At 39.7% G+C, this 24,163-nt stretch overlaps 1 protein-coding gene across 1 annotated transcript in view; it reads left to right on the plus strand.

Moving 5' to 3' along the window:
- The window catches only part of AK5 (adenylate kinase 5), a 97,767-nt gene that overhangs the window by 72,314 nt on the left and 1,290 nt on the right, over window positions 1-24,163 (plus strand). Inside the window, exons 10-13 of the mRNA XM_076340423.1 lie at window positions 42-86; window positions 9,541-9,704; window positions 10,738-10,854; window positions 14,819-15,007. Coding sequence (XP_076196538.1) covers window positions 42-86; window positions 9,541-9,704; window positions 10,738-10,854; window positions 14,819-15,007 — 515 coding nt within the window. The remainder of the gene's footprint in view (window positions 1-41; window positions 87-9,540; window positions 9,705-10,737; window positions 10,855-14,818; window positions 15,008-24,163) is intronic.

The raw sequence follows: 24,163 nt of genomic DNA on the forward strand, positions 1-24,163 counted from the left end.
AGTAGCTCTTGCCAACTAAAGAATTTTTATTTTCATTTTAGACTTTTCAGAAGATCTGAGGAAATCAAACATAATTTTTGTAGTCGGTAAGTAGGATTCCTAATTTAACTGCTACATTTGAAAATCCCCATGTTATTTAGTTTTGATTATAAATATATGATTTCTTTTAAAGTTTAGCAGAACAGTTTGGTTAAGAGTATTTACACTACAATGGTGGTTTAGTCTTTTGAAAGGGAGTTAGGATTTAATATCATGTTATTAACCTGGGTCTGACCATGCTAACAACAGTTGTGTAAAGCTCAGAGCAGGAGGTGTGTTTAAGTATGAACATATTCAAAATGACCTTAGTTCTTGTGTAGGTACAGTAGTGCTGTGTCATCTCCCACAGCAAGGCTGCCTCACCAGCATTAGTTAAAACGTTACTAGATTGGATTTATAACTCAGAATTTTAAGGTTTAGCTGAAAAAAAAAAAAATCAAGTCTCTTCACCTCTTCATTTGTGAAACAACTTTTGTAAATATGGGTTTCAATTCTGCATGTGCTCAACATGCTGTTAAAAAGTCAACGGGATAGTCACCATGCATGATGCTTAGCACGCACTGAGGCTTTGCAGGTTCAAGGTTTACTTTATATTTGCTTTCTGGAAGTCCACAGAGGAAAAGCACCGTGTTAATGCCCATTATTATATAAATGTGACTAATGTAATTAGCATAAACTTTGAACAGCCTTTTAAAACTAATTATAATCAGAAGATTTACAAGTTTCAGCTTAAAGCTTGGTACTAGTTACTTGGAAAGAATAATTGCTTTTGTATCAAGCAGAATTTTTCAGAACTGCTTTACAATACAGAGCAGGAACAACACATTTCCAAGGAGCTAAGGATAGATACCCAAACATGGGTAATGTAACATAAAAGCAAGTCACTTTGTGCATTCTTTTTCCTAAGGAAAAAAATTGACTTCTGAAAGTAGTCATAAATGAATGGAAGTTTCATTCAGAATTCAGGAGGCATCAAAAAACATTCCAATATCAGCAGGTTGAGGGAGGTGATCCTTCCTCCCTATTCAGCACTGGCAAGGCTGCATCTGGAATACTGTGTCCAGTTCTGGGCTCCCCAGTACAAGAAAGGTAGTGACTTACCGGAGCGAGTCAGGCGCAGGACCACAAAGATGTTTGAGGGACAGGAGCGTCTTCATATGAGGAGAGGCTGAGAGAGCTGGGGCTCTTCAGCCTGGAGAAGAGAAGGCTCCAGGGGATCTTACCAATATGTATAAATACCTGATGGGAGGTAACGAAGATGAGGGAGCCAGAATCTTTTCAGTATTGCCCAGTGACAGGACAGGAGAAAATGGGGACAACTTAAAATACATGAAATTCCATCTGAACACAAGAAAACACTTTTTTATTGTGAGGGTGGTCAAACACTGGAACAGGTTGCCCAGAGAGACTGTAGAGTCTGGAACCACCTGCTCTAGCTGACCCTGCTGTAACAGAGGTGTTGGACTAGATGATCCCAAAAGGTTCCTTCCAACCTAAAGGATTTTGTGAAAAGGTAGCGTGTTTATGTGTTGTACTTTTATCTCACCCTGTCTTATACCAAATACAAGTTGACTCAATTTATTGCAAACCTATGGTGGATATTGTGTGTTTGAAAAAGTAAAGTTAGGTTACTGAAGACTTCATTGGAGACTTTTCTTAAGGGAAAGATGCATAACACTTAATTTTCAGTCTTTAAGCAAACTGTAATTCCATGCTTACTGAAGTACATCTTCCTGCTGTTCGCTACAATGACAAATTTTCATTCTGTCTGCCTCACGCATCTTATTGGAAAATTATGTTTGGGTTTGTACAAACACAGATTTTAAAAAGTGAAGATGCTCAAGGAATTTTGCCTCTGAAATTGTCTGTGGTAAGGCATATTTTTCATTTACCTATGGACTGCTTTTTCTTTTTCAAAGAGTGGTTTTTAAATTTTCATTTACAATTTTTATAGGCCATCTACTACCCATCTTCCAATTTAAAACTGAAAACACACCTTCTCCCTATTTATTCCTGCCCTAAAATCCATCTCAGACTTTCTAGTAAATGCTTTCTAGGAACAGAGGAAAATTCTGCTTAATCAAAAGTCTAAGTTTTCTTTGTTGAAGATGTTATAATGAGAAGTTTGATTGAGTCCAAACATGGGTTACTTGTTGACAAGTCATGTAGAATGATTTATATTTTTTCCCCAAAATATCCCGTTCCCCCCCCCCCCCCCCCCCATCTTCCCACCCCTGAAAAAGCTTCTTGAAGTCTGATGTGAAGAGTGAGGGTATATTTTTTTCTGATTTTTTTTTTTTTTTTTTTTTTTGCTGACCGACATGAGATCTTCACAGTTGCTCATTTGACTGCAAAATCGTGATTTTACTCCATCTAGGTAGCGAAGGTAAATGGTATTTCCCAGAGACAGATTTCTTGCTGGTGCTAGGTTGGAGTGGCCACAAGCTTTTTTTTACTTACGGCCTTTTCAGGCAGGTGAATCTGCCTCAATCACTTGTTGACCCATGTGCACTCTAGGTTTAACATTATACACACTAGCCAAATGCATACCATTTGCCTAGGCAGCAAAGTTGTCTTACACGTCAGTCAAGAGCTGAAGTCCCATCACTGTGAATTGTACAACAACAAAATAAAGCTTTGAAGAAGCCTCACAAAAGCAGAACAAAACAGTCAAGCTGGAGGAGGCGGGGGGGGGATGGAGAAAGGAAAAAAAAAAAAGGTACCACAAATTCTCAGTGGCTAAGTACTCCATTGCAGTGGACAGTGCTAGAAATGGTCAGCCCACGATACCTTGCCTAGAAAGAAAGCAGACGAGACGGGTTGAAGCACGCTGCTGGAGATACTTGAATGGGAAAAACTGTCTCAGTCTCAGGTGTCATTAGGAATGTTTACTCATTACATAGATGTATTCATAAGAAAATAATAAGATGCTTATAGAGATGTTTTAAAACTAGAATTCTAAAGATGTGCATTTGAAGTAGTTTACAAACTAACTGAAATAAATACACCATCTGCCATAGCTGACAAATTGAGATACCGTTTACAAGACAGAGGGAAAAAAGCAGAAAATTCCCTCCACCGCTAATTTGCCTTGAAAATTGTCCAAAAAGGGAAAGAAAAAAAAATAATGTAATTAGCAAAGATTTACATTAGAGCTAATGTAGGAATTAATTGGAATAACAGTCAACTCAGATTAATTAAGCAACAATGTCAATGTTTTATCCAGACAGCAAAGCAAAGACATAGAACCAGCAAGTCAAAAGTGTGTGAGATAACAACAGGGTAATAAAAGAGGCAAAAACAAGTTAAATGTGGCCTGTAAAGTAAAATTCAAGAGAAAAATAAAAAATTAAACAGATGCAAAGATAAATTTGGGGGATGTTCTAATATTCAAAACTTATGTAATTATGGCCACTCACAAAAAAAACCCCAAAAACAAAAACAATAATCATACACACACCCCCCCCAACCAAAACAACCTTTTTGATTGGAGCAACATGAAAAGTAAAATCTGAACCACAATGAACAATGTATGATTTTATCATTCTGAACTAATGCGATACTCTATATCACATCCAGAAAATTGTCACATGTAACAAAGTTACTGTGAGCGTTATCCCTCCCTGTCCTCCACAGGAATTTCATAAAACATAGCCACATTTGTCTTTGGTTGAGGCTAAAACTGAAGCAGAAAGTTTTCAGGAATCTTTCTGCACTTTGTATCAGAGACAAACTCCCCGCTTACTCTTAAATGTAGTGTTTAAAACTTAGTCAATGTAACCAGTTTCCTCTGCAGAATCCTTGTCATATTCTTGCTGATGAACCAAAGCTGATAATGGTTTAAGCTTAATGTAAATAAGACCAGCCTTTCAGCTGACACTCTGAAGATACTATCGCCACCTACATTTACAGGTAAGACGTTATCAGCTGCAGACACTAGCTTCTTGTGCATAAAAAAAAAAAACCCACCCAAAACTTTATTTGTCCAAGGTATGTCAGACCTTGAACGACTTGATCTAACTTTGAATTTAGCCCTGCTTTGAGTAGAGACTTTTACCAGATGAGGTCCCTTCCAACCTAAATTATTCTACAGAAACTGTATTACAGGTCCTTCTACAATCAGAGAGGCATAGGGTGAGCAGTGCTGATAATTAAAACCCCAATCAGTCCAAGCGCTAACTGTAGAAGCTGATGAAAGCTGCTTTCTCTGACTTTCCATGAAATGAACTCCACACTTCCTTTAAGAGGGGTGAAAAGTCAGTGATGTCCCAGGACATCACATCACCCTGCCAATATGTGCTCCAGGTTGTTTCTTGTTTAAAATCATCTTTCAGCAAAAAAAATGTTGAGGGATTTTTGTTGTTGTTAAATAACAGCATCGTTCTTATATGGTTTCACTCAGACTAAAATCATACATGAATAACAGATGAGGTGCCATTGAGAAGCCTTCAAATGCCATATTCTGAAGCTAAGGCTTATTTTTATTTGTATAAATAATCCAAGTAGCACCGACAGAATTGCCAAACCAATCAAGTCCTCCAAAATCATAGCCTGAATATAAGGATAGCTTGACTGGGGTTATTTTGATTTCAATTCTGACTTCTGAGGCTCTGCTGTGCAGCTAGGTTTCCCCTGCAGGCACTTTTCCATGATACAGGGATGATACTCGTTATGAAAATAAAGTCTAGAAATGGAAACATTTTAAAATGAATGGTGGGACTCTCTTGTAAATCCTGCTGCTGGCATTTTATGTAAATGTGCATAGTATTTTGGTATATGATAAACTTACCAGATTTGGCAAGTTTAAAATACAGACATCCCAGTCTGTCTGTATGACACTTCTGCTTTATTAATATTTCTGGCAGCAAAGCTGGTTCATGAACTGCTCACATTGCTTGTTCCTGTCCCTGCTCGCTCCCAGCGGCAGTCCCAGCTCCCTCTGGCATCATTAATTCATCTGCTTGTGATGTTGTGCTCTAGGCCAGACCGGTACATTTGAATCACATGCCTAGGCTTGCAGTCTTTCGTAGTCTGGGGGGGACTGGGGCATGAGGGAGAGCAGGCGTAAGAGACTCGATTTCTTAAACTGAGATCTTTTACCGATCTAAAGCAGACTGCGGTTAAACATTCAGAAGTGCTGCTTGGGCAGTTCTCATTTCTCCCTACCCACTGAGACCACTCTTTTTCTCCCCTTGAAGTGCTCTCTGTGAAGCATTTCTGCATTCAATAATTAAATGGGGAAAGATGACCACCTAAGTCAGCAGTGCTGCCAGAAAGTTATTTACCAGAAAATCCCCTTACACGGTTTCACAGGCAGCTGAATCAACATAACGGAAGGGAAAACTGCACTAAGGGAGCGCACAGACCTTTTAATCCAGCCTTGTCTACAGAAAAGCAATATGTAGAACTGCATTTAATTTTTTATGCTCTGTCTAGTACCCTGGTTCCAGATACTTGCTTACTGTTTGTATCAGAAAGCACAAAGGGACACACAAAGGATTCAGTTTCCAAGAATAATCCTACTGCTACAACGTGCTTAATTTCTGAATCTGCAACTTTTTATTAAATTAATGAACGAGCTTTAAAGCAAGATGTACTGCACTTCGCAATACTAGCATAATACAGAAACATGGTAACATTGAAGAACCGCTGGTAGTTCTTCTACATTCTCCTACAGGTCACAGCATACTCATAATTCCTCTGGCCATTTTCTAGGCTTTAACTCTTTATCTTCATGTCATATATGAAAATTGAAAAGACCCCATGATTAATCTGAATAGCAAGTTACCGTGAATCAGTCTGTCACTGGTTAACACAATTTTTTTTCCAAAATATATGTAGGCAGAGTAAAAGATGACAGCATACAGAAAAAATGGCAGTGTTCAGAAAGAATCTTATGCCTTCATAACAAAAGTGGGGACATATTTTCCTCCTCCTAACAATTGAGCCATTGGGAAAACATCACTACCTTTTTCAACGTCTCAAGTTTTTTCTGTTTGAAAAATAGCGTAACAAGTTGCAGTGAAGGCTTCTTAACTGAAAATATATCTTTGGGCTAGCTTTTGTTATATTTAATATGCAGCTGTTGTTCCTTCTAAACTTTCTTCAATTAAATTATTAAGTTTTTCTCATTTTTTTAGAAAGATGCATAGATTTAATAAAGAGACCCTCTAAAAAGAACGAAATACAAGTTTTGCACACTACAAATTGATAAGCCTCATGACTGCAGGGTTATTTTGCTGTTAAAGCTGCTTATGTAGCAGTCCTACGAGTATATACCCTGAGCTGGAAGGAAGTATCTAATGAGTAAGGAAATGCACTTTCACATTCTTTCCCACCTAAATAGCTCTTTTTCAGTCACATTAAATACTGGCCTTCAGAGAGAGAGACAAGACATTAACTAATACTTGAACTTTAGGCATGTAAATTAACACTGGCGTAAATGCTGAGTATGTGTTCGGTCCTCAATGCTGAATTTCCTGGGGGCGTTCAGCCTCTTCTCAGATAAGGCCAAGCAAGAACTGAGGTCTCATTCGTTGATAAGAAAGCACGAGACTTTGTAAAGTGGGTCATATACGTTTGTCAAGCAGTAGGATGCTGTGCTACCCATCAAATGATACTAAATTAATAGCAGTGGCCATAAAATTTACCATTTTCAGCACATAACTGCTATTTAGTTATGTCTTTTCCTCTTTAAAGAGCTCAGCATTTTAATCTCAGCTTTGTTGGAACTCTTCTATAAAAAATAAACATGGTCAATTTTAATTAATGTTTTGGAGACATGGTAATGCTCATTATGGTGTATGCCCTGCATAATGGGTCATTCTGACAGCGTTCTCTTTTAAAATACTGACAGATAAAGCTATTGTAGAAACACGTCAACTATTCTGAATATTTACCTGCTAAAAAACCAAAAATTGTCCTTGTATTGTTATTTCTAAAAAGACTTCTAGTTTATTTAGTATACGAAGGGACATTATGAAATTTCTGTTTCGGCTCTACATTCAGAAGAGAAATGGTTATATAAGAAACAGAATAAAGTAATCTTTATAGCTGTTTTTTTCTAATACTGTGTATATCCACCAAATAAAAAGGATTAAATTACTGCACTGCTAGTGCATTCAAGGCCAGGAGACAGAATGTGTAAACAAGCACATGCACACACAAACTTACTAATCTAAAAAACCAAAACAGACCAGAAATAAAATTAATTGCCACTACAGATATTTAGTGGTCTCATTACAGATAATTTGCCTATAATTTCTCTGTATCTATTTCTCTGTAGCCACTCTTATTTATTCCTTGTTTTCTTTCAATCAGCGCTTTCACAAAAGAATAATTTTCTTCTTATTAAAGCAATAGAAAACCAACATGCAACCCGCATTGGAAAGAAAATGAGACTGTGACAAAGATACTTCTAGCTAAAATTGTAGCACAAGCGTGATTCTCACACCACGGGCTGATAATTGTCTTTGTGAAGCTGAAGTAAAAGACTCCTGGTTACAGTAGACAAAACCGTTCCTTTGATGCTACTGCCTTATGACCCAATTTTTATTCTTGGCTACAGTACTGTAACTTCTCTGAAAGTTATATGCTTGGAGCAATTATTTCTTAAATTGAATCAAAAGTTAGAAGAAAGTTCAAGTCAGGAGGAGATGGTGCCAAATTCACTCTATTGCAAACATATTATTCCTATATTTGTTCATGGAAATGTGAACATATTATTCCTATATTTGTTCATGGAAATAGAAACAAAAAGGAAAATCACGTATTTTCTAGCATCTTAAATCCACATAATAGAGCTGTGTAGTCATATTTGCAAGTCCCAACAGTTGATAAATATACAAGTCACGTGCTTAAAAAACTATTGAAAAGTTGTTTTTTTTTATTTTGGCCTTGCATCTTCTTTTCGTTTTTGAGCACTGTTTCCCTACAAGGGTATAATTACCTTCTACTGCAGTAGGTCTTCTGAATAGATCCATCAAAGACTGTAAAAATGCTGCTACACACCTTGAAATTTCTCCCCAAATCCTGATATTGTCACAATGGAAATTTGCTTTCCCGGCCTCCCCCACCCCCGGCACCAACGTGGCCCCTCAGCCCTCCCCACCAAGTTCAGCCCTCGTGGGGTGCTCACCTCAGCTCCGCCAGCAGCTCTGGAGGTCACCGCCACAGGAGCGGGATCCCCAAGAAGTAGCTTCCAGCAATTTCCATGGACTGCCCGTCTCTCTAGCCAGGTTGGGGTGGCTGCTGCCGCTCGGCAAGCAGCTGAAGAAGCATTTGGCATTTCACAGGGTCAGCCTTCAGGGTGAGGAAGGAAGAGCAGCCACCTCTGTTGAGGAGGTGGGACAGGGCAATGCCAGCACCTGCAGAGCAAGGAGGTGTCCAGAGCCTCTGAGATGGCCCCAGAAAAAGGGCGCTTACCAGAGAGGCAGAGTTTTGGAACTCTTGAGGTGGTGACAGCTCTCATGCCAAAGGAAACAGGGAGGTTTGCAATACCATTTCTGACAGGAGGACACCTACAGCATTCACCTGAGTCTCTGCCCTTCCCCTCCCACCCTCTCTGTCTCCCCACAGGCCCCCGGGAGATGTGAGCTGGGGGACCGGCCACAGGTGCCTTCCCTTCAGCCCGTGGAAAAATCACTTGAGCAGCTTCACCTGAGTGCCCTGTCAGCTGAGATTGCCCTTCATCCCTCTGGTTGTTTGATTCTGGGACTGGTTCAGATACAGTTTTCTAGCTCGTGACTGAGTACACTTGTGGATGTAGAGGAGCGGGTGGTGGCAAGGTCTCCACGTGCCCTTCATTGCTGAGCACTTTCCTCTTACACTTCCCTGCAGCATGCATGAAGAACAAGCCAGTACCGCAGCTGCAGGGAGTGGCATGACCGAGCCTTCGTCAGCGTTTAGCAGCTTCAGTACCTGGCTCTGTTATCGGCGGACGTACCAGCACGTGAGAGCTTTCCAGCTCAAAGGGAAAGGGCGCAAGCACAGTGAAATTTTGCTTTTACGTTTACCACAGTGCAAAAGGGTTTAGTTACTGTACATCTGTGTGCATCCCACATAACAGAGGCAGGTTTCACCATCTCTTTGCCTATATGTTTCCATTCCATAAATGGGGGCAAAACGTTTCCCTCGCAAGGAAGCTAGTATTTGTTGCAGCTATCAAGCTGAACATATACTGACTCAAATACCCTTCCCCACTGGCTGTCTGTTTCATGTTTTTCCTTTACATGGTAATGGTGTTTTAGGAACAGGTTCTCTTCTGCAAGAAATTCCACACCGTTGTGACTCCTTCAACTTTGGTACACATTTTTGAGTCAGCAGTGTAGTGTGTCGGAAGGGAAGTATGTAACTTGTTCTACTGTATAGATTGTCTTTGCAAAAAAAAAAATTGCAAAATAGGCAGTCTCATCAATTTCCTCCCATTTTCTTGGCTGCTATAGTTTGAGAAAAGGCAGATCTTTATTCTTTTCTAATTCTAGATATTTTTCCCTCACAAAGGTGGCCCTGGCTCTGGCAAAGGTAGCCAATGTGAACAGTTAGCCAAGAAATACGGATTTACTCACCTGTCCACTGGTGACCTTCTCCAAAATGAGTTATCGTCATTATCAGAGAGAAGTAAATTGATCAAAGACATCATGGAATGTGATGAACCCGTGCCTGGCGTAAGCGACGGTTTTATTTGGGGTCCTAATGGTTAAACAAAGGTAGTGGTAGGTAGATTGTCTAAAAGGGTGGAAACAGGAGACTAGAGCTGATGATTCCCATTTAAGTAAAATTCATCCGCAACTTGAGGGAGAAGTTTCCTCATTGCCAGATCTGTGACACTTCTTCCCCCTTTCTATGCCAGTATTTCTTTACATTTCAGACTCACATAGGCAACAAATTAGTCATGAAGTACAGTAAGACAGATGCTGCACTATGCATTGCAAAATGTAAGAACAAGTACGGGAAACAGAAACCTTATGTCCATTTTATAGCTTCACATTTCAGATTCAGAGCTGGTCCTCCTGGCAGCTATTCTATTTTACAATACCTGCGGCAGTTCCCTGCAGAGCTGGCTGACATCCCAGAGTAGCTAGACTGCAGTTTAATGGAGACTATGAGGACAGAATGTTTTGTTCTCAGCTGGACTTGCCTTTTATGTGGCAGGTCTGCAGCCCCAACTCTTGGTGGGTCTTCAGCAAGTGCAGCTAGATCATAGGTTGCATTTGTTAATGAAAGATACTGGGAAGTGCTGCTCAGGGGAAACTAAAAGCTGTGCTGAGGCTTGATTTTGATTGCTTTGCTCTTCGGTGTGTTTGGTCAGATGGGTCTCTTATCACTTTCCATGTAATATAATTATATCAATGACATAGCAAAATGCAATCAGATTGGAAAATACTGCAGCAGTACTCCAGAGTTTCACAGGTATTAACATTAACTTTGAAACTATGAAATGTTCCCAGCTATCTAGAGGACAGTGGGAACTCGTGGATGGGTTGCAACACTAGATTAGTGTAGCATAGCTGGTCCTGAGAGAAGAAAAAGTAGGGTGCCCTGCTACCTGCAGGACAAGAAAAACACCTGCATTCACAGGACCTGCTTTTAGCAAAACAAGGCAGTTCTCAAGGGCGTAGGACTAAAGTCAGTGTAACAAACAAAGGTATCAGTCTTTCTTATTAATTAACCAAGTAACTCCCTTTCTTTCCAATGCAGGGTATTGTCCTAGAGCTACTGAAGGAAGCCATGGTTTCCAAGTTAGGGGACACAAAAGGATTCCTGATCGATGGGTATCCCCGGGAGCTGAAAGAAGCAGAAGAGTTTGAGAGCAAGGTGACCGTATAATTGTAATGCTGTTATAACTCGTATTAAGATATGACTGTACTTCTGATGCTGCTTGGGTCCCCATCTTTAGCTGATTGCAATAGGGATGTGTAAAGAGCCAATCCAACAGCGTTGTGCTGCTGATCACTGAAACTTTGGCACCCCATCAGTATAGCAGCTCCAGCTTCTGCCCTCACCTACACAGACTCCGTAATACCAAATCTAATATAAACCAGGAACAATTCACATTTAGTGGAAAGCACCATTTTTAGAATCCGTTTTCTAATTCTAGTGGATGGCTGCTATACTTCTCATGCAAATCTTGTCAAGCACTATTTAATGTAGGTTCATGAAAGCATGTATCTTCACAGTTAATACCATTGAGCCGGCTCTGCTAAAGCTTGCTGCCACTTTGAAACAGCAAAACACAGATTAAATTTTCATGATGAGTAACAGGTGGCATAGCCATAAAAAGAGCGTTTTGCAAGCGACTGCGTGGCAGTTCAGAGCGTTACCGATTTCCTCAGTATGTGCTAAGACCTACTGAGAAGTCTCAGCTGTACATTTCTCAAGCTGCAAAAAATACTCTATATAAGCCCTATGAATGAATTTGCCAGAGTTTAGAAGAAAAGTGGTGAACTAGGGGAAATAGTTAAGTATATATTTTATCATATTACACTCCACAAATGTCCTATACAAGTTTGAAAGGTAATAGAACTTTAATGAATCATTTGTTTTCTCCCTGAAACTTTAGCTGCTTTATTTAGTTGATTACCACAAAAGCCTACAAGACTTAGGCATCAGAAGCTGGACAAAATAATGGGCCATAGGATTTGCTATAGAAGCCATTCACAGAAATGTTGATCTATTAGTTCCTTTACTAAAATGCCACAGACTATTAAAAAGACACTGGAGATTTCTTTCATTTTTTGCAGAAAGAGGAACTATTTCAGCAGTGCTGCTTTTCTGGCAGGCATATGTGTCACGTCTTGTGAACACTGGTGTAGGCTATAAAGTAGGACTTAGAGGTTGGAGTGTCCTGGACTGAGGCATTGCCAGGCAAACAAGACTTGATGCATCCAGTGCAAAAGCAAAGCCCCTTTCAGTTCCTGTAGACACTGTAGCAGCAAAAGATCCTGTAGTCCTGGGCTGCCTTTGACAGTTGGATTAAAATAGAAGGATCCCGAGTGATAATTTTGAATGTGCTGTCATCCCTGTTGTATCCACGTATCCACTTCAGTTTCCACAGGGTGAACTTGGCCGGCTGTAAGCTGCTCAGTAAGTCTGTGAAGTTTTTTTGAATGAGTCATTACTGAGATAATGCTTTGCAGTCCTTTCTAAAGGGCGATGAGGTTCTTCCTACATTATAATTGAATGAAAAGAGGTGGACATCAGGCGTTATTAATTAATGGCGGCAAAGTGCAAATGAATAATGCTACATATCTACATGATGTGTAAAAAGCATTGTAACTGTTAACAAAGAGCTGTTCTATTTGGAAGACATCGGGAATAGTGCTTATACTTAAAAGCTTGACAGCCCTAAATAGAATTAGCTACGTAGAAACGGCTTATTCTCCAGCCAGTTTTGCCCAATTCCTTGCTATGATATAATTGTACTTTTACCTAGCCATAATTCTAGAGAAGCACATGCCTCTGTTCCCTCCTCGGTCTTTCTGCTAGGTGAGAAGTAGAAAACAATATTAAATTATAAGTAAGTTAAGTTCCACATCACCAGGTGGAAGATACCCAATAAGACAGAGAAAAGACCCAATACATTAGACGTGTTTGGCTTCCTGCAGATGTCCCTACAGCATGCATAATTTAAGCTAAATTGTGTCAGGAAAACAGTAATTTAAAAAGAAACTAGTAAAAATTGCTGTAATATCTGATAGGGGCATTACTTTTAGTTTTTGCAATTTTTAACTCAGAAGAATGACATTTCTGTAACATTTTGAATTCCAGAGAATAGCAACATTGAAACTTTTAAGAGAACCACATAGATTTTACAAAAGCAAGTCAGACCCAGTCTGTCAAACACAGTACTGTTACCTGACCCTACCAGTCAGTAGACTCCTTCATATCCTCATTGTAAGGTGATGATAGGACTATAACTGACTAAAGGAATCATTCCTCATTTATTGTATCATAATTTAGAACAGACCATGGAATTTCTCATGTGGAGCTGGGAGGAAATAACTTCTCACTAACCTAGTCCAATTATACAAAAAGGACATTTGTTTTAATCATTGATTAAGCCCGCATCTTTTTTAACTTCTCGATCTAAGTCTCTTGCACTGCTAAAACTGCCTTGTTGGCTTTTTTAATCCCCAAACTCAATACTGCTGCTGCTAATAGCATTAATGTTTTCTGAGCTGTGTGGAAAAAATGCATAGATAAAAGCCTGTCATTGAACTGTCCAACATAATCCCTTGGCTTCAGCTGTCTCTTAGAAAGTCATTAAGGCAGTAGAAAGGTCAACATAATCCAGACATCCTCAGTCAAATGCAGAGGGCCTAGCATGAAGTCTTTAACTTTAGAATATTTCTTCCTTTAAGGGCTGTCAACAAAGGTAGCAATGGCAATTTCCATGTATCAGTCATTTAGATTTTCTTTGCTGTAGCCATGGTAAAAGCATGGATTTCTCATGGTCACTAGTGTGAAGAACAGTCGTCTTTTCTCAGGAATTCTCACTCTTTCCTAAAAGGTGTTCTCCAATTCCCTGCTAGAAAGGGAAGGAATGAGAAAAAGCCTGAGAGCATCACTGAAGGATTTAATACCTAACTGCATGGAAAAATTATCACATTGCTTTTCTCTGATCCTGTAACACTTTTATTTTACTTGGCAGAGTGGAGTTTATCCCTTTAGACTCAGCCCAACAGTTGTTGCTCAGACAAAACCTTGTGTCAGAGAGCGCTGTGCTGGAGCAGGGTGCATGACAGAGCGTATTGCAAGGTTTATGCTAAATGTCACACATATTTTTCAGCATCTCGGGGAAAGAACGATGGGGATTTGTGTTTAGAACTTTTGGCTCTCCCCTAAAATATTATAAGGAACATTTTGCTCTATCTTGCCAGTTCTTTTTCACCCATAAAGTACTGCAATATCTACTACCAAATGTAGAGAGAGACAATTATTTACTATCTTTGCCAAGGCCTGGGAATAAAAATAAATAAATCCATATTTATTTTGTTTATAGAAAAGGGCAGACTCTCCCTTATGACTAGTTTGGCACTAGCCAAAAAGCACTAAGTGGTGGGCTTCTCATAGAATTCGGAAATTACTCACCAATTTGAAAATGCAGAGAAATATATCACATCCTTCCTTTATGCCGTGGGTACTAATGATGTAGAGTTACGCTGCAAATATTGACCTAAAATAGTGTGTGACATAAAGTAATTCACAGGGTGTATTCCTGTGAACACGTCCAATAACAAGCCTTCGATGGTGTCGCTGAGCCTGTCTGTTGCTACTCATTCCGTTTCAAGTGGGCACACTTTAATTTGGACGTTTCCTTCTATTGCCTCTTGAAATTCTAAGCTACAGTTTACCACTCCCTGAATGAAAATATACTCTTCACAGATTGAACAAAGAAAAGGCTAAAAAAATAACTGTCAAGCATTCCCTGAGTCCAGTGCTGTTTGCATCAAGCTTTTATCAAACAATTGCAAATAATGAACAAACTGACGATCTTCAGTCCAAGTAGCCAGAATTTTTCAGATCATGTCTCTTTTTCTCTGTATGTGTAGAGCCCAATCAAGCACAGCCTTGATCCTAAATACTGGGATCTCTAAGTGATGCTAGGATAAGAGGTATTTGTTAATAAGCATAATTTCTGCATAGGCAAATAGGAAAGTAACTTGCTAATAAATTCCTTGATGACTCTTTCAGTAGCATTTCTTTTTAAAGTTACCCAAACAAAATCAGTTTTAGCAGGCCATTGGTTTGAATACTTAGTGGTTTTCTTTGTCTCTAGATTGGGGAACCAAAACTTGTGTTCTGCCTGGACTGCTCTGCAGAAACCATGAGCAGTCGCCTTCTGATGAGAAATCAGAGCAGTCAGCACTCTGGTAACGCCGGAACCATCAAGGAAGGAATCGAAAGCTATTACCAAGCATCAAAACCTGTGATCGCATACTATGAAAGGAAGACACAGTTATGCAAGGTAAATTGCTTGACCTTTTGAATTAAATTATTGCTTTTTACTTCCATTATATGAGCAATATTTGGAAAATACTGACACGACACGATTTACAAACTGTATTAGTTTCTGCGCTTTCCAGTTTGTTCTCATCTTACGCTTCCCTGGTTTGTTTGCAACTTCTACAAACTTCTGAGTTCCACAGTACAATTGGAAGGAATAAAAAGATTTGAAAGATTAAAAATTTATCCTGAGTCTGAGAACATATCCTGAATCACTACCTCATCTGTATAGAATCTCTTATTAAACATTAATGCTGGAACGCTTTTCTTTAAGTATTAGGATTTATTTCTCTGTAAGGGCTTTCAGAGTTAGGGTGAAAGATTATGTTAATCCAAAGCCCTTTAGTTAAATTTACAAAACTGACAGTGTATATCCTGAAATAAGAGAGACCTGCACACAAGAAAGATCCTTCTGCTGGAACAAATGACATAGTTACATTAATTTCAATTAATTACCTCAGTTTACACCTGCTGAGGATGTGGTATTTAAAGCATTCTTTTTATTCGCTAATCGATACTTTACAGAGAATCAAGAAAAATTCCATCAGTGCAATTAACTTTGCTGGCACATCTGTAAACTCATTCATACAGGATGTTTATATTTCTTTTTATATATTTCTCTGCTCCATTGTGGCAAACTATCTCTTATGTTCAGCTACTGAAAGATCTAGTCCTACTGATCCTTCTTGTCCTAAAAGAGAAAGAATCCAATAACAGTTTCTGGAAATACTATGGGAGCTTTTCTCTAGAGGCTGTAGCAAACATGCGATTCACATGTCCCAAACCTTTCTCCTCTGCAAAGTTCCCAAAGGAGAAACATGCAGCTAATTTATGCACCCATATCCTGACCTGAGAACAGAGTAAATGACATAGTCCTGAGAAAAATGATACTCAAAGGGAGAGTCCTGATTTACGTCCTTTGCCAACCCCACACTAAGTGCACAGAAGGCAAACTGTAGAGTGGCACACACAAAAAAATCCCCAATCACTTTTCTTTTTTAAGCTTAAGAATGATTATCTAGTTTTCTTTGTATTGTCTTTGACGAGCTACCTTGCCAACATTGCAAGGATGTGTCTAATGAAGAATTCGGTACAATGCACCAACACAGTGAGATGATGCAAAGGAAAACAGAGCTCTGTATCTCTGAGATCTTATTCCAGTGAGCTGTGCCTACCGCAGTGTTTCCCTTTTTGAAACATCAGGGAAGTGACAGCCCCAAAGAGAATGAAACTGCACTAAATACTTTCACACAGATTTTGCATTCATGGTCTGCCTTATTTCACTTGATATGGGCTCTCCTTGCCCTTCCTTAATACTTCTGCTGCAAGTTTCTGCTCCATCTCCTGTGCAACCTATGCAGTGGCAAAACATGCAGTCTTTTCTTGAAAGCTTATAGCTCATTAGCTCCTTAAGGGACTTGCCTAGTCTATGGGTCAGAACTGGGTATGTGCTTTGCACTCTTTTATCATTAGTTTCTGGGGGAACTGACATTGTGTGTTTGCAAGTTAGAAAATACTCGTGCATTGCTTGAACAGCGTTTACACTGTTTTTCCTACAATGTCTGTACAGTGTCTGTACTTGCTTCTGATGAATGTAGGTGTTCAACGTACTTCCATCTTCTGGATGGAACTATTGGGTATGAAAGCTCTGTAAAATCAGCTTTATAAACATTATCATGTAAAATGTCCTTTTAAGGTTGAAAAACGTGTTCTGTTTTTCTTGAACACAGGTACTGTGTATTGAAATGTCTACCTCATCCGCTTTTTACTAAACTGATAAAATACACATCGGCTATTAAAGATGTGATTCCATTATGGATTTAAGTAAAGTAGGGAGATGCCCCCTCCCCAACCCTTATGATGTAGATAATTACATGTTCAGTTCTTTATCAGCATTTAGAGAACACTGTCAAAATACTCAGCAGAGGTAGGCTTTTAAAATTAATCCTCCCAGGCTATCCTTGTCACCTTCAGCCAGCCTCGGGTACAAGCCTGCAGCCCTGGTGCCTGTACAGCAAGGAGCAGAAGCAAATGTAGTTTTCATACAAGCAGCATGTTAACGTTTCATTGTTCAGGGGTGAGAGAAGTGATTTTTTTTAACCAAGTGCTGTTGAACAGTTGTGGGAATCTATTTTAAAGTTTACTTTGGACCTAAAGTGGAAAAGTAGGTCTGAGCACTTTTTTGCGCAGGGCAATTGACTTCAATAGCTATTCTGATCCAAATATTCCCTATCAGTTCTGCAGTGGACAGTGCTGGAATAAAAAAAAGAACGTTCAGTTTTGGAAATACACTTAATACTGTGAAACAAAGTAATATCTTTTCTGGAAGGAATGCTTGTTTAGGAAATTTTTCTAGGCAATTTTCCTGGATAAGTGAACTCAAAGAGTTCAATCACACAGTCTGACTTGGTCAACGACGCAACTTGAGCGTAGTGCCTGGCGTAGTGGCATCCTTCCAGTGCCTAGTCCTGCTTTGAGCAGGAAGCTGGACTAGATGACCCACTGAGGTTCTTTCCAAGCTGTATTATTAACCTGTAAATGCACATCTTGCAAACCTATACATTATTTGGCTCAACAATCTGAAGAATAAAGACAAAGAAAAAACAGTTAAGACTTGGTCAACAGCTGTTTTGAAACAAAGAGAATTAGATAACACAAAATGTGTAACTGTTAGCTATGTGGGAAATTAAGAGAAAATAGACATTTAGGTTTACAGTTTTAAAACTATTTTAGTGGTGAATATGTTTAGGCTGCATGTGTTGAAGAAAGCAGAGAGTAAAGGGGAAGTTTGCAATTCCCAGGACGTGGGGTTAGGTTCTTATTTATAGCAACGTATTTTACAGACTGCTGAGCACTGACATTAGCAGCCATTCTGATGTTCTCTGAATGAAGAAAGGAAATTCAGGTGGAAAGCAGAAAAAATATCAGTAATATCTGATTCACTTAATCAGAAGTAATATCACTTCTGACTCCAATTTTTTTTTTGTGGTCAAGGCTAAAATAGTTCTTTTTTTTTTGATATTTTGTTATTTGTAATATCATACACATACACGGAAGGCTTAGACTTTACCTAGATGCAGTCTAACGTTTAATATTTTTAATATTTTAATATTTTTAAAATATTTTTAATGATTTTAATTTTAACACCACACGTTTTCAGCTTTGGGAATCTGTTCATTCCTAAGTGGGCTTTATTACTCTCTAGCATTGACCAGAGCTGGCTGAAGATGTTAATGTTCCGATTAAGATGCTGCTGCCTCTATAATTCTGCTCGCTGAAAGAACTGTGTATATGTTTCCTGATCCATTTCAGGCAAAGCCACCAAAGTTAATTTACAAGTGTTGATTTGAAGACCCCTTAAAATAAATGATCTCATCTACATTCATGGATTTTTTTTAAATAATCCATGGTCCTTCGTGTAAATACAGGCCAGAGGCTTGTGCACTCTTTTTCTCAGGCAAAGCTGGTTGGATCCAATAGCTTCAGGGAAGCGATGTCTTACCTGAAGGTGCTGTTTGCAGATCCAGGTCAGTCTGTGATCCCAGGATAAGTGATGGTCAAAGCGTCTGAAGAGAAGCTATTTAAGAGAGAAAGAGAAGAAGGGTCTAAAAGAATCTTTAGTTGCCGCCTTCTGGAAAGTTATTCCTGCCCGGGCTTGTTTTTTCAACAGAAGCAGTTCTTCAGTGGAAGGCCCATGTGAGCTTTATGTCCCTTGAGATGCCAGCCGTGCACTTTCTTAGTAATTCAGAGGAGTGGATGCTGAGATTTTAAGAGGAATGTTAGAGTCTAAATCCCACCTAACTGCCATGAAAATTCAGCATTAACCTTTTCTAGCCAGCTTACTGCAATGTGTGACTAAGCACCACTAATAATTGTAGGTGAAATAGTGTTTAATTGTATAAGTGATCATGTCTTGAAGGGCTGAACTATAGCACCCAGTCCCTGCTTTGCCACAGAAAAGAAAATCAGAATTGTGAAATAGACTTGTTTAACAAGAAAATAGGGTTGGCATATTGGTATTATTGGATTTCTCCATTTTAAGTGTATTTAGGGCTGGGCAAAGTTTTCCACAGATTGGGAACAGCACATGGCAACGGTGCTATGTGTTTTAACTTGTCCTATCCAGCCTAAAAGTTTTCAGTGCTGAAACAGGCACATGAAATATGCAAATGTAAAATTCAGTCCTGGGCATAGGGCCAGCAGAAGGTCTGGTGTGGGAATTAGATGTTGGATGAGTACTCAGTGGAGGAGGAACTGATCTGTCGTGCCATATCAAGGTGTGCTTGAGACTACATTGTCAAATGAGCTTTCTCATTCTCTGCATTGGAACGGGTGTTACAGCATGGATGGAAGGAGCCTAATGAACACAGTAGAGACAGAAAAACTCAAGTCTGACCTAGCTTCCTCTGCAGTCATTAGGAATTCTCTCTTTGCTTTGCTTGCACAGAAGAGACAAAGTTACATGGTTGTTACAGCATTCCCATTTTAATCAATGAGAATTTTATGACCTTCTCTAAACCTAGAATTATTGTGCATAGATGCATTCATAAATAACTAATATGATATTTGGAAATTGAACATTTTTCCATTCCACTGACTTCTGAACAAGAACAGTGACCTGATGAAACTGCCAAAAGATCAGGACTCTGTTTGAAATTTCCCTTTGACCACGATTACCTGTCAGTGTTTCTGCTCAGCAGTGGAAGCATGAGGCGTGCACAAAGGGTGGAGAATTTGGGTGCAGATGGAACATCTGTGAACCTGACAGGAATAAATAATGGTGATCCTTCCAGCCACCCAGCTGAGATGAACTGTGATGTAACTCACGGTGATATATTTACAAGGGAAGATAAACTGACTGAAGAATGAAGGGCAAAGAATGACAGTGTCCTCTGCTCACTTTTCTGCTAAGGCATTAATTTTCTAAATTGTGTTCTGGAAGGTAAAGTAGTTGTAACAATAAGTTAGAAATTTTCCAATTAATTTTTAAAAGATCATGTTTTGGGCATATAGTTCAATATTCCATAATTTCTATTATAGTCAGTTACAGAACACCCACCTGCCGCTAAGGACAGCAAGCTGGTGCTTTTTAACAAAGACCTCCTACTGGAAGTGCAAGGACTGAAAGCACTACTCACAAAACAGTTGCAAGCTGCCTGATTCTGTGGGAATCAGATGTTTCAGATGAATGAAATGAAATGAAATGCACTATGGTAGCTGTAGTAAGCAGGTAGATACTGTTGTTTTTAAATTTATTTCTCAGTGATTTCCAAGGCAGCTGGACAGAAAAGGGCGTCTGAAAATTTAGTAGGCACCTACTTGTGTTTTAACGTGGCTAAATGTAAATACCTTTGAATATATGGCCCTCTGTCAGTTGAGAAGAAAGGGAGAAAAAAACCTGATTGTTTTTAATATCTGACTCATCCTTTAAAGCTTTTTTCAAGTGACAGTATGTAGGAGGGTAATAAGTAATGGAGAAGAGCAATGCATTGGTAGTCAAGCAAGGCAAAACTGATCCTACCTAGCTAACGCAAGACACCTAGTAGGTGTCTTAAATACAAGTTCCCTATTCAAAGTCATCTGAGGAAAAGGGTCATGAGTAAACAAATAAGGTAGGCAGTCCAGAGCAGAGGATTTTCAAAAACCTTCACTGTTGCAGACCACGTGCTATGGAAGGTTAGCCTACAAAGTTCAACCAAAATGCTTTTTCTTTTTCTTTTTCTTTTTCTTTTTCTTTCTTCTTTTTTCACCATGTTGTTCTACTGTTTCTTTCTATAATCAGTTGCAGTCACATGCTGGGTAAGCAGTAGTTACTAGATTCTTATTACAAACATTTTCCGTAGCCATTATGAAAGAGCGAGTGACCATCCACCCTCTCATGATCTTCCACTTCTGAGCCTTCTCATGCTGATCCCCTGTTAGAAGTTTCTCTGGGGAGGGGCAAATGTGTACTTTTCCCTTTAGAGAAGGGATAATCAGTGGTAATAGTGATAGCAGGCATGTATTTATTTCCATCTTTTGAAAGGTTGTCAGAGAATCATTAACCCTGGTAGGTAAGTAGGTGGGGAACAAAGGAACGAGTGTTTCTATGTCACACCCCCCTTGCTGGCTTGTGACCCATTAGATGAGACACCGGTCTAGAAAGGTACATCAGAAACATTAGCAGGGGATTGTAGGTAAAACACAATGGTAAATTCATGCCAAATGTGAATAGGTATCGGGACAGGGTGTTTCCACTGGATTTCCAGACAGCTTGATCCATTGCTCTGAGAACCAGGTACTGCACTGTCTCAGAGAGGTTTTTAACACTCTTTTTAATGACAAAGATATAAATCTTAGTGACATACAGCTGAACTTGACTGACCTTCAATAAGAAGCTTCTAACTAGTGAGTTTATTCCAGAGTCTCAGTCTGTCTTTCTGAAAACGGTGGTCCTCAGTCATCCTCTCTACAGACAATTGGGCTTTTCTTAGTGGCAGTATACATCTAGGGTTCTAAATCCCAAAAACTATGACAAATGGAGATTTTATGACAGAAAATTTAATTGGCTAATTTTAATGTCAAAAGGAGCAACATTGTACTATGAAGATGATTACTCCTGTCAGTTTTCATATGAGCTCATTAAATTTCTCTGTATTTGAAGTTACCTAAAGCCATAGTGGCATTTCAAAACTGGAAGCACTATGGAAAACTGTATCTGGATCTTGCTTTTATGGGAAGACGGTAGCCTTGAATAACCTTGAAAACAGTCCTAATTTATGAGGTTTGTTATAATCTGAGAAAGAGAGATACACAGTTTTCTCTCCTGGAGCTGCAGAGAGTGTCATTGAATTACTGTGGTACTAGCTGTGAATTATTGTTACAGTAAGTTAGTTTTGTGCCACGACTTTAAGTTAGTTTTAGGAACTGGACCTTTGTTATTTAGGGGGCCAGCACGGGAAGCACTGGGGCTGTCATTAGTCACACTCTTCCATATTTTGCTGTGACTGTTAGGAAGGCAGCATTCCAGCCAGTCATAAAGGGTGGCAATTTCCATGCTCACAAACCTAATTCTTTATCGCAACTGCCTAGATCTAGACCTGAGTATCAGTCCCAGTTCTAGAAGAGGTCGCCGAAAAGCCAATGGCAATATCAGCTGTGCTGATTAGGTTAGATCGGTTATCCAGTGCAGATGTATTTATGGAATAAAGAGATAATAAAAATACATATTAAGACAAGAGAGCTTTGAAACGGCTGTGGCCTTCACCCTGTGTGAAGTATATTTCCCGTGGGATAGCCATATGAAAATAGGTGTCTTGGCAGTTGAGACAGACAAAAGAAGCTGCTTTATAGCAGCTGAGATGGGAGTTGCTAGTTTTATTAGTAAGTGGAGAAGGTAGGCATTTGGTCCAGAATTGTTCACCATTCCCCTTTTCTCTTTGCTACTAGTAAGTAACCCCCTCCTAAACCCTTTGTTTCTGTGGCATAGAAAGCTTCTGAAAGACATGCAGCCCTTGTTTGAGAACTGACCTTTCTAAGGCACCACCTGCTGCTTCGCAAACTATTCCAGCATGTGCGTACTTCAGCATTACATCAAGCAGCAATGTCAGCAAACGCCAGCGTGACAGAGAGCAAGGGAAGCAAGAGAACCGTGCTGCTGAAAGCCTGCCAGGAGGGGAGAGGATAGTTCAGCTCAGACTGGAAGATACCCTTGCGGTGCGTCCAAGGGGACTGAACCCAGTCAGGCATGGCTCCTTAAAGGTTGGCCAGGCTGGTCCTTTCCAGTGCTGGAACTGCTGTGTGTGGAGGTAGACTGGCTGGGAGTGCCAGCGCTTCCGACAGGATGCAACAAGGGACCAAACTTCGCAGCATCTGTGGATGCCACCAAGAGCGAAACCAAGCTACGGAGCGTGAATGCAATCCCTTGCTGGATCTCTGCAAGGAGCAGCTGCTGACTCCCACACAAGATTTAGCACCGAGGGACTTAAATGTACATTGAGTGCAGTCAGACTGTACAGGAGCTGGCTGCAAGCCAACACCGTATCTGAGAAGAATTTCATGGCCTATTTCAAAAATACATTTTTTGTAGTTTGAAATTCCTTTTATTCTCCTGCAGAACAAAGAGGTGGCAGAAAGTAGGATGGTCAGGAATGTCCCCTTCAAACGTTACAATTGTCTGGCATCCTAGTCAGCAACTTGGAGGTGAAAACGTAGCACGTAGTTCAGAAGAACAGGCTTTAGCAAAGTTGTCATGGGTCCAGTTAAATGTGCGCAAACTCCATGGCATGCGTGCATGAAAGGCTTAAGCATGGAGAAGCAGAGAGGAAGCTTGCGTTTGAGTAGAGAATCGAGGCTCTCACCAGGCATTTGAGAGGAACTGAATAATCATCAGATGCAATCTGCATGGTGCACACAGCCAGCATGAAAGCTTCTTCGTCACTACTGTTAAGGCAAAAGACAGCTCTCCTTCCTCAAGTGATGACCTGCATGACACTCACTGCATGGGATGGACATGAAACTCATCGCTCAGAAAAGTTCGGTGCTACGTTACGTTTTCTAGGGAACACACAGAAGTATTACTGGCTACAAACATCATTCCTCTTTGCTAAAATGCAGCGCTCTCTTCCTCAGCATAGGAGAATAAATTGGTCTTGTTTTTGTTGAAGTCCAGTCATGAAAAAAAAACCTGAACAGCCTGGACAACCTCTGGCCAAAACAGAATCTTCAGGGTGTTAAACAAAAAAATTTCTTCAATGAAAGTGAGTTCTCGTACAACAAAACCAGTGCCACTGTAAAACATGCGTTGCCCAAAGGTTGTCGTAAAACCAGAGGCAATTCACCAAGCTGGCAAGTACAAATGCACAGGAACACACAACCTCGCTAAGTTACTGCCGTTTGAAAGCTTTTAGGTCAGTCACAGCATTACGTACTCTGACGCTTTAGATGACAAGAAACAAATTAACAAGTCGCATTAATAGGATGATATCGAAGTTATTCTATTAGGTTTCTTTTGGAGGGTATTAAATATTAAAATAGTTTCTAAAAATCTTTGGAAACTGTTCCGTATATCAAAAGTGTAATTTTACTTTAAAACATGAGTACTTTGGAGAAAGAGCTTAAGCTCCCATTTCATTTGATA

Source organism: Aptenodytes patagonicus, chromosome 5, assembly GCF_965638725.1.
Source record: "Aptenodytes patagonicus chromosome 5, bAptPat1.pri.cur, whole genome shotgun sequence".
NCBI lineage: Eukaryota > Metazoa > Chordata > Aves > Sphenisciformes > Spheniscidae > Aptenodytes > Aptenodytes patagonicus.